The 13273-nt window shown below is 53.7% G+C and overlaps 4 protein-coding genes across 4 annotated transcripts; 2 read left to right on the top strand and 2 right to left on the bottom strand.

The window, feature by feature from the left end:
• Nucleotides 1-1200: 1200 nt before the first annotated feature.
• On the top strand, nt 1201-1482 carry TRIVIDRAFT_215241 (uncharacterized protein; the record flags this gene model as incomplete). The annotated part of the gene is made up of 1 exon (XM_014105014.1): nt 1201-1482. The coding sequence occupies one exon, from the start codon at nt 1236-1238 to the stop codon at nt 1422-1424; it is 189 nt and encodes a 62-aa protein (XP_013960489.1).
• Nucleotides 1483-1815: 333 nt separating this feature from the next.
• TRIVIDRAFT_218445 (uncharacterized protein) lies at nt 1816-3552 on the top strand (the record flags this gene model as incomplete). Its single annotated transcript, XM_014105013.1, has 1 exon — nt 1816-3552. One exon carries the CDS (start codon nt 1816-1818, stop codon nt 3550-3552), a length of 1737 nt encoding a protein of 578 aa, XP_013960488.1.
• Nucleotides 3553-4417: 865 nt separating this feature from the next.
• Nucleotides 4418-7613, bottom strand: TRIVIDRAFT_73642 (uncharacterized protein; the record flags this gene model as incomplete). The annotated part of the gene is made up of 2 exons (XM_014105012.1): nt 4418-4825; nt 4887-7613. 2 exons carry the CDS (start codon nt 7103-7105, stop codon nt 4792-4794), a joined length of 2253 nt encoding a protein of 750 aa, XP_013960487.1.
• A 1914-nt stretch (nt 7614-9527) lies between these two features.
• TRIVIDRAFT_36389 (uncharacterized protein) lies at nt 9528-12086 on the bottom strand (the record flags this gene model as incomplete). The annotated part of the gene is made up of 1 exon (XM_014105011.1): nt 9528-12086. One exon carries the CDS (start codon nt 12084-12086, stop codon nt 9528-9530), a length of 2559 nt encoding a protein of 852 aa, XP_013960486.1.
• Nucleotides 12087-13273: the final 1187 nt, after the last annotated feature.

Here is a 13273-nt window from a genome sequence, read left to right as displayed (position 1 = left end):
TTTGCTTCCCGTTGCACAACCCCCGGCCACTTCTGTCCAATCAGCAGGCATCTACAACATGCAAGTCGTGGAAGGAGAAGACAACCAACGAGCCCAACATCCGTGGCCGCAGCTGGGGTCTCCTTTGTTGTCACTTCTCCCTTTGACGGATACGTGACGGGTGCGTGACGGGTGCTCCCCAAGATCCCCAGGAAAGGAACGGCCGTTAGATTCGAGATCGAGGCCGCTTCACAGGTCGTGTAACTCTAGAGCACAGACGTGGGATTGGCGTGTCTCTCACCAGGGAAATTGCTTTTCTCCTTCACCACGTGCTGGTGCCGTTTCTGTGAGACCTTGCCCCTGCGGCCTTCTTATTCCTCTTCTTTTTCTTTCTAATCTCCCTCATGGTGTGCCCTGCTTGCGAGGACCGAGTGATCCTTGCGAGGCGGACTGCCAGCATCAGACGGTGTCAGATGAACCGGTAAGCTTCCGAACTTTATGGGTGGGTTCTGAATGACTACCATACAGCCTTGGACGATCGATTGCCCCCCGCGGAACGAAGAATTAATGGTTCCTCTTGTCTTGAGAGACATTCCCCCCTACCTGTCCAGGGGACTGCCGCCCTTTGTCTACAAACTTTGCAGCTGCCTGGCCCCGCTCAGCCTCATGGTGCAGGATGGCTTTCTCCCTGTAGGGCGGCCGTTGACTTGGCAATGACATTCGTTACTGAAACATTGCGCCCCAGAATCGTGGGCATGGCCCTGATGTTCCATTTTCCGGAGCCAGAAACTTCAGCTGCGCGAGATGACAAGGAGAAAAGATCGGCACTTGCGAGGGCCATTGAAAGAGCTGGCTGCAAGTGCGCCAAACCTGCGAAGCCAAGTCGGCAATTGCTTCAAATGCAGGGCAGAGAGGGGCGGACAAGCAACTTGGACGAAGTTGCCTCACCGCAGCCGCTATGCAGGGTGGCCAGTGCCATCATCTTATCAGAGCGGTGCTTCGTTTCATCTTGTGTACGATGTTCATTTCTCAATATGCATGTTTGAGGCCTGGCGCACTGGCCGATCCGAGCGAGCCTGTTGCTGCTACCATGTGGTCATGTTACTCTCATGCAAGGTACACCCCACACGCATGCATGGTGGTTTGGAACACCAGATCGCGGCGGCGACATATGCCTCTTTGTCTTATTACCTTGCTGCTCCATACTCTTCCCACCTTAGCATCGCTTTGGCTGTGGACCATGAGCTACTAGCGGGATGGCACATGATGAGCTCGTCTTAATTGTGGCAACAGAGCTGGGGCAAGGCAATGGAATGCGTCACCACGGCCCCGTGCATTCCTCTTCCGTATGGGGAAAACTCGGCGAGGAACGAAGAGCTATGGTTGCTGTGGTATCTTTCCGGAGAGTTGCTTGGTTTGGTTTGCAGCATCACCGTTTAGTATAGATGGGCTGTTTAGTTAATGAATCTGATTGCGCTCCGTGCTTGAGAAATGGGATGCTCGACACACCTCCTTCTCTCCGACCTTGTCCTTCTCTCTTCTTTTCTCTCTCTCACCAATCCTCTCTTTTCCAAAATCTGATTCTCTGTCTTCGAGACGCAACTCCACTCATTTGCTTCTCTCAGTCACCTATTCACTCTCGCAGTTAAGCTTTTCTCCCTGTATGATCGAATCCGGCCAACACCAACGGCACCCCCCCATACAACATTTGGCTTCACTCACCTATCAAGCCCACATCATTGTGATGAGCGAATCTGGATACTAGCCGGATCCGTCAACAGATAATCAACCCGCCACTCCCGAATCCGAGACTCTCGCCACCACGAGCATCATCCAATGGCTTTCTGGACGGCACCGTTCCGGGTCGAGCCTACCGTCGATAGGGACGCCAATATGTTTTGGCAGGGGGCAGACGGGCTGCCGTCTGATGCATCGAGCGATCTATTCGGACAGTTTGTGGACTTTGACGGAGATAGTATTGCCAGGACTCCCGTCGATGATGGGCGTAGCGGGAACTCGACGATAGGGAGCGTACCGGATTCGTTCTTCATGAACCAAGCGGCCACAGGCACTGCCTCTTCAGTCGTCTCCTCGGCTGACGAATTCGATTTCTTTTCCACCACTGCGGCAAACCATGGCCTGGATGCCCAGGAGCTTGCTTTCGGAGTAGCTGCCGATCCGGCTACCGGCGGAGCTCATCAATTCAACCATCTCAGTCGCAAGTCCATGTCGGAGACTGAGCTCCAACGCCTTGAAAACATCTCCCTCCACTCTCCGCAGAAGAACTCTTCTGTCTCGCGCCCGCCGTCTCCCACGCCGCCCAACACCTCTACCCGGAGGCCAAAGAAGCTGGTCGAGGCACTGTCCTCTACTATCCGCAAGGCGACCACCCTTGGGAGAAGGAGCAGAAAGCAGCAGCAGCAGCAGCCTCCGATAGAGAGGTCAGCGTCCCCTACACTAGACCATCCTCCCATGGCCATCAAGTCTCGAGCCGCACGGATGCACAGCATAGCGCAGAGCAGCGTGAGCAGCGTCTCTCACGAGAGCCCCTCGCCCACATCCTACGACCCCGGCGCCTCGTCCTTTATACACGGCTTCTGCGATGATCCGTTTGCTGAGCCGCCAAGGGTATACCACTCTCCGAGCATGCAGTACTACAACCATGGCGGCATGGATCCTACGCCCATGCACTCTTCCAACCGCCGCATCAAGAGCGAGCAGCATCTGTATCAGGCAGCTTCAAGCATGATGGGTTCCACCACCACCGTCGATGCCACTTCTCAAGCTCCGCAGCAAGCTGGCTGGCAGCAGCAAATGATGACGGCCTCGGCGCCGGAGCCTTGGGGCAGCACCGACTACGGGGCGAGTCAAGATTCCGCCTGGTGGGATCTCAACATCAACGCCAGCATGAACCAGGCCATGCATTCGCAGCACGGGGAGTTGCCATATGAATACGCCCCTATACCAGACACGGGGGCCGCAGGCCTTATGATCCACATGCCCCAGCCTCGGCCCCCGCAGCCTGCCGTCGTCAACGACATTGGGCTCACCGCGCAGACATATCTGCCGCCGCCGCCACCCATCCCAACCGACCGCTGCAGCCGGCCTCCACGAGCTCCATCCTCGGGAGCCCGTCATCGCAACCTGTCGTCGTCGCCCATGCGCAAGACCCGCGGTCCCTCGGCCTCGCCCACGCCCGCGCAGGCCCAGATGCGCAACCAGTCCCGGCACAGCTCCACGGGGTCCATCTCCTCCGTCCGCAGCGCCTCCGGCCGAGGCCCTGGGTCCGCGCCAAACACGCCGGGGGGCGTCCGCAAGCGTAGGTCGCGGGACGCCGGCGCTGGAAGCGGCATCGGCCTCGCGGGCGACGGCATAGGCTTTGTCAATTTCACGCCCAACGACGGGAGCATCCTGATGACGGGCGTGGCGCCGAGCGGGAGCTCCAAGACAAAGGCCCGGCGGGAGAAGGAGGCCCAGGAGAAGAGGCGGAGGCTGAGCGAGGCGGCGATGAAGGCCGTGGCTGCAGCGGGAGGAGACGTGGATAAGTTGATACAAGAGGGCTTTGTGTTTTAATATGTGTACCATATTTTCCTTTCCTTTCCTTTCCTTTCCTTTCCTTTCCTTTCCTTTCCTTTCCTTTCCTTTCCTTTCCTTTCCTTTCCTTTCCTTTCCTTTCCTTTCCTTTCCCTTCTCTATCCTCCGTTTGTTTCCTCTTCTTTTTTGCTTTATTCTTTTATTCTCTTGTTTCGTAGTTCACGTCGAGTACCGTTGTTCTATCTCGCCAGCTCTAAAATAAAGGGGCATGAGATGCGAAACCCTCGCTCCGCATCTCATGTACAACACATGATACCACCCCCCTCCTCAAAACACTCTTTTTCACACATCATTTCCTTTTTATTTTTCTCAACTTCTTTTTCACTCTATTTCCAATTCACTTAACCCTTTTTTAATTACAGTGCTGCCTATAAAGTGTAGACAACGCACTCCTTTTGGGCCTCTTGCTCATTACAATTTATATTTTTCCTTTGTTTGCTTCTCTTGGTTCGAAAAAATCCTTTATTTCTGCGATCAAGGCCGGAAAAAAAGCGGTTTCTCTTTTTTTGGAACATTTCCCCCTCTTTGACTTTTCTTTTGCTTGATTCTGGGCTATCTGGTTTAAATAAGACTGTCATTACAACTATAGTGATTCAAGCGATTCAATAAAACAACAGGAGGTTTATCGGGGTTAAATGATAACCAGAACAAAAAAAAGGGGGGGGGGAGAGTGATCAAGCAATAGCAAGGAATCGTGATACCACATGTATGGCGTCGGATCTAGAATATTCACTCCTTGTCACAGGAATTGTTTCTTTAGCCTTATCTATTATTATTTGCTCTCAAATCAATATTCGCATTGCATTACTATTTCATATTCTTCATAGACATGGACAAGTACTAGCGTATTCGAATTTGACCTTTATTGTTGTAACATTATCCTACAGCACGAGGAATGGATCTCCCCCAGATGCTCGTTAGACCTGTGGCCTAATTGTGTTTCACATAAATGATGAAATGATAGTCCCAACCTCCGCTGTCCTAGCCCCTTATAAATGATAGGCGTATATACAAAGGAGCAGAACCAAAGAGGATCAAACGTAAAGATGAAGTAAAAAGCAGTCATTGTACCTCAACGCCAAACACATCCCTACAAACGCCATCATGTCTCCTAGTTCTCAGTGATATCAGTTCCCTCCCGGTCGTTACATGGAGTTATCTTCTGAATCAAGAACCTGCCGTCACTACATATTCCCCTTTGTTTCATTAGAGAGTACTCTAGTGGTCATAACCTGCACCGCGTTGCCAGGGGCTAAAGAGAAGAGTTAGCCAAGGATTGTGAGATTCCTGTGTGAAATTGCAATGATGCTTACCTAGCATTGTGTTGCGACCGATATCCGCTTGCCGGACTGGCCGTGTTCGCTGTCCGCTGTTGTGCCAGGGAGACACCAGAGGCGATCGGATTCGGCGCGCTCTCTCGCAGAGGGCTCGGTCCTCGCTGGGGGGCAGGGTAAAGGGGAATGGCAGCGTTGGCCTGGCCCTGACCGTTGGGATAGAAGGAGTTCTGAGAGTTTGTAGCAGAGACGCTGTAAGAGCCAGAAGCCTCGTTGTGCTTTCGGACGTCGCTAGAGGACATAGACTCGTTGTCATCCAAATCAAAGCCGGACTTGTAGCCAAGCTTGTCACCTCGAGCCGTGGCGGCCAGAGCATCAAGTTCGGTGGTTGCGTTCAGCTGCGATTGCGATTTCATGAAGGAGGCGCGGTCGTCAGACATGAATTGGTAGCGCGCATCCGGGTTCTTGCGGATCAGAGAGAATCCAGTGGAGAAAATGACCATGAAGAGCAAGATGACGCAGAAGGCGGCGTTCAGGATGAAAAGAACAACGCCGACGACGCCGACAACTAGCAAGGGGGCGTCGAACACATTGGTGAAAATGAAAAGGAAGATGGCGTTGAGGAAATTGATGACGCCAATGGCAATGTTGAAGGAGTTGGTGCTCTTATCCATCCAGGGACGAAGGACGGAGGCTGCGATGAGGAAACCGACTTCGATGATGATGAGACTGATGGCCTGTGTGACACCGCTGCGCTGAGCCAGTGCAATGAACATGGACTTGATGAGCGTGTAGAAGAGAACCGGGATGATGAAGTAGTAGGCCGAAGCACGGAACTGGACGTAAAGGAATCCCCACTTGTTGAGAGCCTGCGGGTCCGAGAACAGAATGTACGCGGGATTGCGATGCATGGAGATTGAGCGGCGGGCAATGCGGATGACCTTGCTGGCGCCCCAGGCGAGGGTAATGAGCGGGCCGAAGAAGAAGAAGACGGCAAGGACGACTTCGGCGGCCGAGTCACGCTGAGTAAACTCCCACAGGCAAAGTATGGTCATTTGGGGAAAACCAATGAGACAGACGCGGAAGAGGATGCCCTTGAGGACAGTAATCCACCCGTTTCGGAATTCAAGGAATCGGTCGTTCTTCATGATGCCGCGCTTAGCAAGAATCTCGAGGAAGCCCTTGAAGGCAGCAACAGCGCCGGCAACGATGAGGGCAAAGATCCAGAAGAAGACTAGGCCAGTCATGAACAGGTTGGTGCTCTCGATGCCGGCCTTGAAGGCGACACGCTGGATGCCAAAGACGACGTAACTTCCAGAACCAGTCATGACGTTGCCGCGCTTCAAAAGCTGAACAGCAGGCTTGGGCATCATGGCCACGCCGCGCTTGATGAGGCTGAGACCGGCCTCTGCGACCTGAAGGCCTCGCTTCTCGAGCTGAACAGACACAGTGGTGAGAGAGTCGAAGATGGTAGAAGGCGTACCGCCAGTAGCGCGCTGATACCAGGTGAAAATGGTCTGCATAAAGCCCACACGGATGATGCCCATGGACCATTGGAAATCTTGGGTCCAGGCCTGCACGATAGGCGGGAGGCGGATACCGGTAAGACCGATAATGGCCTGAGCCTGGAAGTAGCCGAACAGCGATAGAGAATTGGCGGCAACGTGGGCGGCAGCGTTGGAATGACCCAGACCGTTGATGATGGCGGATGAGACGAGGGCCAGGCCGGCGATAACAGCAGTGGCCCACTTAACACCAACGAGGTTGACGGTTTTTCCATTGGAAATGTCGGCCTCGACACAAGCAACACTCTCGCCAGTGCCCGTCAGGTTGACGCGAACCTTGACGGTGGCGTCCAAGTCGGGAACATGGTAGGCAATGCCGGGAATTTGAGAGGCAGCGGATGCGCTGACGGGCAAATTAAAGCCAAAGGCGATTTTGCCAGAGACCATGGGGCAGAGACCTCGGAGTCCAATATCGCAGGGATCAACAGTCTGCCTGAGAAAGGTGTAGCCGTACGCAGAGGCCTCGATGTCGAACGAGACCTTGCCCTGGACCGAAGAGGTGGCCACCATGTTGATGCTGGCCGAGTTGTTGCTGGGTGTGTAGACGACATTGAACAGACTGGCCTGCAGGGTGGAATCCTGCTGGCAGAGGTTGAGCGAGTTGGACAAGAGCATCCTTTCCGCGTCGGCCGGCGACAGCAGCGAAGCCGTCATGGCCAGCAAGGCCAGCGGCGCCCTGAAGAACGACCGCATAGTGATGGTGGTTAGCGCTTTGACGTCGTCTTTTTGCTCGGAATGCAGTCGACGCTTTTCTCGCGAGTCGCAGATGAATCAAGGGCTGTTTCGGGGTCGTCCTTCGAGGCTGATGACGAGGGGAAATTGAACTGAGCGGAATACGAGGTCAGACGTGAGAAAGCCGGTGACCGTGTTTTTTGCTCTGTCGCTTCCGTCGGCAAAATGGGCTTTTGAGCGCAACCACTTTGAGCGCCTTTGGAAGCAGTCCTTTTCGACGATTTCGAGCTTTTGCGACCACAAGAACGAGTTGCTGAACGGCGCCAAGAAGCGCAGTTTCGTGATGCACGGGTCGATGACGAAATGGGCAGATCTGCGGAGCGAGAGAGATTCCCAGGCCTGGTCCGTCCGAGGCGAGGAAACGAAACAAAATAAAAAAATAAAATAAAAAATCGGAAAAAGGTAGCGAGCAGTTGCCGATTACCACGGAAGTGGCCAACGGACAGAGGGCGGATGCGTCGGCGCCAAGAGGGAAACAAAAGCGAATGGATGGTCCTGCGGCAGCGAGCGAGTGAAGGAGAGAAGAGGAAGCATTCGCGAGGATTGACTGCTGTCGACGCTTGATCTTGTGCCGCTTCCCGCTTTTCCTGGAGACAGATCGCAGCGTCGACAGTGGACGGTTTTAGGGAGCGGGGGCGCCAATCAGGGCCTACGAGCATTACGAGCTCGGGGCTCTACAGGGCTGTACGAGTACTGTGCTGTGCTATGTAACCAGCCACCGTGAGCAGCCAGGCCCTCAATTTTCTGCGGGTAAAAACGATGGACTGGACTCTACTCAAGGGAGGGAGAGACTCGATTAGTGCTTTGGAATTCTGCCTATACTCGATTCTATTCTGCTACAGACTGTACTCTGCACGGAGCATCCACGCAAAATGGGGTCGCGCGCCCAGAATAGAATGCCTAGCCAGGCCCCAGAAGGGTTCTCTCGCTGCGGATGCTGCCAATCAAGCCGCCAATCGACCAGGGCCCCGATCAATAAGCAGCAAAAAGCAGCAAAAAGCAGAAGCCAAAGCTCCAGATGGCACCACAACGGACCCATAGCGTTGGATGGAGCTTCGCGGCGTTACTCGTGTTGGGCATGCGGGGTACATGCCCTTGGCGCGGCCACTCCACACGATCCGAGGTACCAAGCCGGCGCATCTAAAGTCCCTCCCCACTGGGAATGGGCCCGTGGAATCCGTCTGGGTAGGGCCAAAAACGAATCCGTTGCAAGCATTTTTACGAGAAAAAACTTGAATCCGGCCGTGGACAAACGTCATCGGGCGAGAGCAGATCTTTTTTAATTCTTTACTCGATGCCCGACTAGGGATTTGCGTTTACGTGTATTGCCTTACCTGGCAGTCCCTGTACAGGCAAGAGAGTGGAGAGGGAATCATCCCATTATCTATTTGGTCGTCCATCCTCACGACTTCGTATTAGAATCCCAGCGGCAAATGGCACAGCACTGTAACTCGTATACGGAGTAATACCCTCAACAAGTCCATCTGATGCACCCAACCAAAAGAGCTAGTCCTTCACAACACCATCTGACACACAAATTCCGTAGCGCAACCACTGCGATGCATGCGCTCTCCCCAAGTGGCTCATTCCAATCAAAGTCGCCGGAATGCTGCCCCCTTTTGTACCTCAAACCCGGAACAATAAGAAGAAGAAAAATTATAGCACCAAAATCCCTTCGCTGGTGGCGAGCCTCATCGATTTGCGCACGTTTTCGAACGACCCATTACGGCTCCCTTTCGAATTCAAGGCCTTGGTAGCCTCATTGCTTCCCGTGGCGCAGCAAAACAAAGTTAACATGAAAATACCTTGGCGCCCCCAAATCCCTGTGATACGACATGGAAACGTGCTTCTCATCTCTGCTTTCTTTCTCAGTCTCATAGATGCATCTCGCCCTTTGAAACACGCTCCCTGCGAGCAAACAATAGTCTCTTCTCTGCCTACGGTGATCACACTGTCACTTGCGCCTGAAACAGGAGGGTGTGAAGCAATCGTGAGTCGTCCCGATATTCGTGAAACAAAGAGAAGACAAACATGTCCATAAGTTGGACGATTGATTGCTTTCACACCTGGTTTTGGTTAATCAGCCGCCTACCCTATACCATTGTGAAAATTTACCAAAACGGATAACAAAAGATGTCAACGATGCTCGTGGACATTGGCAAAATGCTGTGATATGCTCATGGGCTTTTGCATGAGAAAAAATAACCTTGAATGCTTTTCAAAACAAACGCTCAGTCTCTTCGTATATGTCATACATAGTGCCTTGCCCGATCCCGCGTAAATGCATCCAGATTCTATCTACAAATTACCCTTTCCACCCAAAAGACAAAAACAACCCGCCAAAAAGATGTAACCAGAAAAATAAAAACCCAAAGCGATAGCCTTAAAGAACATCCCACTGAATGTTCCACGGCTGAGTCCCCTGATTCAAACTAATGCCATGCTTATAAGTGCTAATCAGCTCTTCCTGATCCACGCCGCAGTGCTTCTGCCCATCTCGTCCGACAAACCACCCCAAGCCGTACGTCTTGTCCTCCCCGAGCCTCTGCCGCACCTGCGACGCAGTGAACTTCTCCGTGCCGACAAAGTCGTAGAGCATCTTGCTCTGGTGGATATAGGCCAGCACCGAGGCAATGGTATTGGGCTGACGCGGCAAGAAGGGATGTCGTCGGCGGAAAAAGACGACAAAGGCAACGGTGATCATGTAGAGCAGGATGAAGAGCGACAGTGCAACAGATACGTAAAAGGACTTGACCGTCTCCGTGCCAGAGTTAACTTCCCAAGTCTTATTCCCGTCATTGTAGACCAGCAAAAAGTCGTGTCCGTCAACCGTTGCCAGACCCGCCACGAGAACGGTCAGGAACTCGGCCATTACGCTGCCAAAGCCGACGAAAAACACGAGCAAATGGCCATTCAAGAGCGCACGCACCGCCATGTAGCCAAACGGAAGCGCCGTATAATCCAGAAGCAGCGTCTTGGCAGGCGCGTGCCGCCTGGAGAGGATATAGTAAGGCTCCATCATGCGAACCGCCGTCTCCATGCCGCCCCAGGCCATTTTTAAGCAGACAGCAAGCACGGTAACGACCCAGGGCGCCTTGTCTGTGACGATGGTAGCAGGTGTAAACAAGAACACCGGGATAAATCCGGTAAAGAGGAAAAGGCCGACAATCATGGAGATGATGCCCACCGAGCGAAGCAGGACGGGGTGCGGGTTTGCCGGGAGATCGTGGTCGTTGAACTTTTCCTTCTCTTTGGCAGTCACCACGAACGAATCGTCAGGGGCGAGGGACGAATTGCGGAGCACGTAGCGGTTGTACTTGAGCCGGTTATGGATGTCGCCATGAGAGGCGGTATCCATGTCCTTGAAGTCCATGAGAATGTGGCTCACCACGGCCATAGATGCGAGACCAGCAATTCCTCGGACATCGGACAGGAGGCCAGACTTGCGCGACTGCAAAAGATATATCAAGAGGCAGCCCAGCACAGCAATCACGCCGAGGGTCGCCGTCAAGAGCCGTGACCAGACAGAATTGAAGTTGAGCGTCTTGTATCCACCTGGGTCGGCCATTCGCTCGATTCGGGATGGGCTGAGCACGACAGCAGCGGCAGCAAAGGTCGGTACCAGTGATACAGCCAAGATGGTTGCGATAGATGACACGGCCACAGCAAAGTGGCCTTTCCTTATGGCCCGAAACGGTCGGAAAAAATTGAAGCTGGTCGCGTAATCAATGTTGATAGAGTCCGAGGCCACCGCACCATCCTCCTTGGAAAGCTGGTAGAATGCTTCCAAGCGCCGCACCTCAAAGTCGGTAAACTGCCACAAGACTCCGAAGATGACAGCCAGCAGCGTGGGTGCAAACTTGATGACAAAGTAAACGCCCTGTTTCACCTGGTCGGGGGATGTGAACTTGACTAGTGGCTCCTTTTTATACATTTGAAATAGAACCTCTTGCATGACGGCCAGGGCTGCCGAGATGAGGACCAGTGAGGTGAGATATGGCCATCGCATGGAGAAGGGCTTCCAGTTGGGCTGTGGATAGAAAGTCTGTGTCATCTTCTCCTTGACTGGGTATGTCGACTGTCGCAAGCCAGCAGAGGCAATATTGGGGCCCTCAATGTTGCTTAAATCAGCTCCCACCGGCTCCTCCATGATGACCTGGATGACCTCGCCGCGGCGGTTGGCCTCGTCCTGGCCCATATGACGCAGCGTCTCGGCACGATTCAACTTGCTCGTGTTCCGCCGTGAAAAGGATCGCGAAAGGCCGCGCTGGACCGAGGGCGCCGAGAAAAGTTCGCCGCTGTGTACCTGAGTGCCCGCACGGAATCCCTGGCCTAGGCCTCCGGTCAAGTGCCCCTTGGCCTCCTCCTCTTGTAGTTTCTTGATGAAGGCGTCGTCGTGCGAGCCAAGTGGCCCAAGAGTTGCTGTGAAATCGAATGCTGGCACGGTGTCATACTCTTCGTCTTGCTCGTGTATAGCCTCATAACCACCCCGCGATTTCGATGTGCCCATGGGTGCCGCGGATTTAAGCAGAGATAGGTCATATGTCTCCTCCTCTCTGATGCTCTCGGGAACCGTCTGCTGCACCGAAGAGTAGCTTGGCTTCCGGCTCCCCTTAGACAGACCCCTTGTGGGAGGAGCATATCCCCCACCACCAGCGCCAGAGTAAGCAAACGAACCAGACCACGAAGAAGCTGGCGAATAGCTCCGAGGCAAGTCTCCATAGGCAGTCGACGGCACTGAACTTCGACGGTCATATTCAGAGTCCATCGACACTATGGACTCACGCCCCCGCAGCGGATGAGAGGCATCGTCAGGGTCGTACCGGCTGTCCTCGCCGGCATCAGAGAGGCCGGAAACTTTATGTGAAAGATGTTGGTCCGGGCTTGGCCCCGCCCACGGGTCTCTGAAGGGCTCTCGGCCTTGATAGTTATTATGAGCCATGGTGTTGCGAGAGAGTCATTGCCGACGGGATGGTGGAAACTGGGGAAAGTCACTAGTGAGAGCTGTGACCTTGTTTGTTTGTTTGGTCAAGACGGTGAACGGCGGCAGTTGCTGTTGCTGTGGTGCGTGCAGATATGAAAAAGGAGGCTGCAGCTGATGGCTAGGGCTGAGGCTGGGGGTGCTGCAAGTAGGCGACAAACAATGACCAGAACAGCCAACGCGATAGTCACAGGCAACGGGGGATTGAATGGGAGAGGAAAAGGAAGAAAGACAAGAGACGGAACGAACGAAGAGAAAAGTGGAAGAAACAGACTCAGCTACCTAGGCAGTAGCTAGCTAATCAAGTCGGCATATGGAGGATCATCAAAGTCCGGCATCGCCAAGTCAAGTTGTCAACCGGGCAAGGGTGGGGTTCGAGGTGAAATCAAATGTTTAGGTCATGTTGGTAATGGCCGGGCCACCGACGAATAAAACCAGGAAACCCTGTACTCGTCCTACGTAGGGCTGGTTGGCTGCCGGTCATGCTCCAAGACGTAAAATCCGGCGTCGTGCTACGAGGACTCGTAACTGTTCCCGGTTAGCAGCAGAAGCGCAGTTCAGCTGCTGCGGGATCCCACCTCCCACCGTCCGCCCCCAAAAGATTCGCCTTGGTTTGGGAGCGTCTATTGCGCCAAATCCGCCTGATAGCTCAACCTTTGAACTAATAGCCTGCTGCAGCCCCTGGACCGCAGCCCAATCACAGGGCGCCATGGCCCTCCATGCTTAAGCGGTGGTCGGCGTCTGTTTGCCGCTACACGGCGAGCACCAGACTCTCCTCTGCATCGTGATTTGAGCCTCACGGCGGCCTCTTTGTGGCGGAGGGATTTCAAGGGGTCGGCAAGCCGAACTCCCGTTTTACTTGTTCTTCTTTGCCCGCGCGCATCGCAAACGGTGAGATTATAGTGCGCGATGGGATAAGGGATAATGGGGGATTGTCAGTACAAATCACACATTGTCGCAGAGAGAGAGGCAAAACGCCAGCGTTCGTTATATATAACTTTGTCACGTAAGCGTCTTTTAATTAGAATCCTGAATCAGGACCGCTTATTCAGCATCATCTGAGAGGAGACGGATGTCCATGATCCGCAACCCTTCCTCCATGTATTAATGCGCGACAACACCCTTTGCTGAGCTAAAAAGTCTAGGTT

Source organism: Trichoderma virens (genome assembly GCF_000170995.1).
Source record: "Trichoderma virens Gv29-8 chromosome Unknown TRIVIscaffold_2, whole genome shotgun sequence".
NCBI lineage: Eukaryota > Fungi > Ascomycota > Sordariomycetes > Hypocreales > Hypocreaceae > Trichoderma > Trichoderma virens.
Note: the sequence above shows the minus strand (reverse complement) of the source record. Positions and strands in the feature narration are given on the sequence as shown.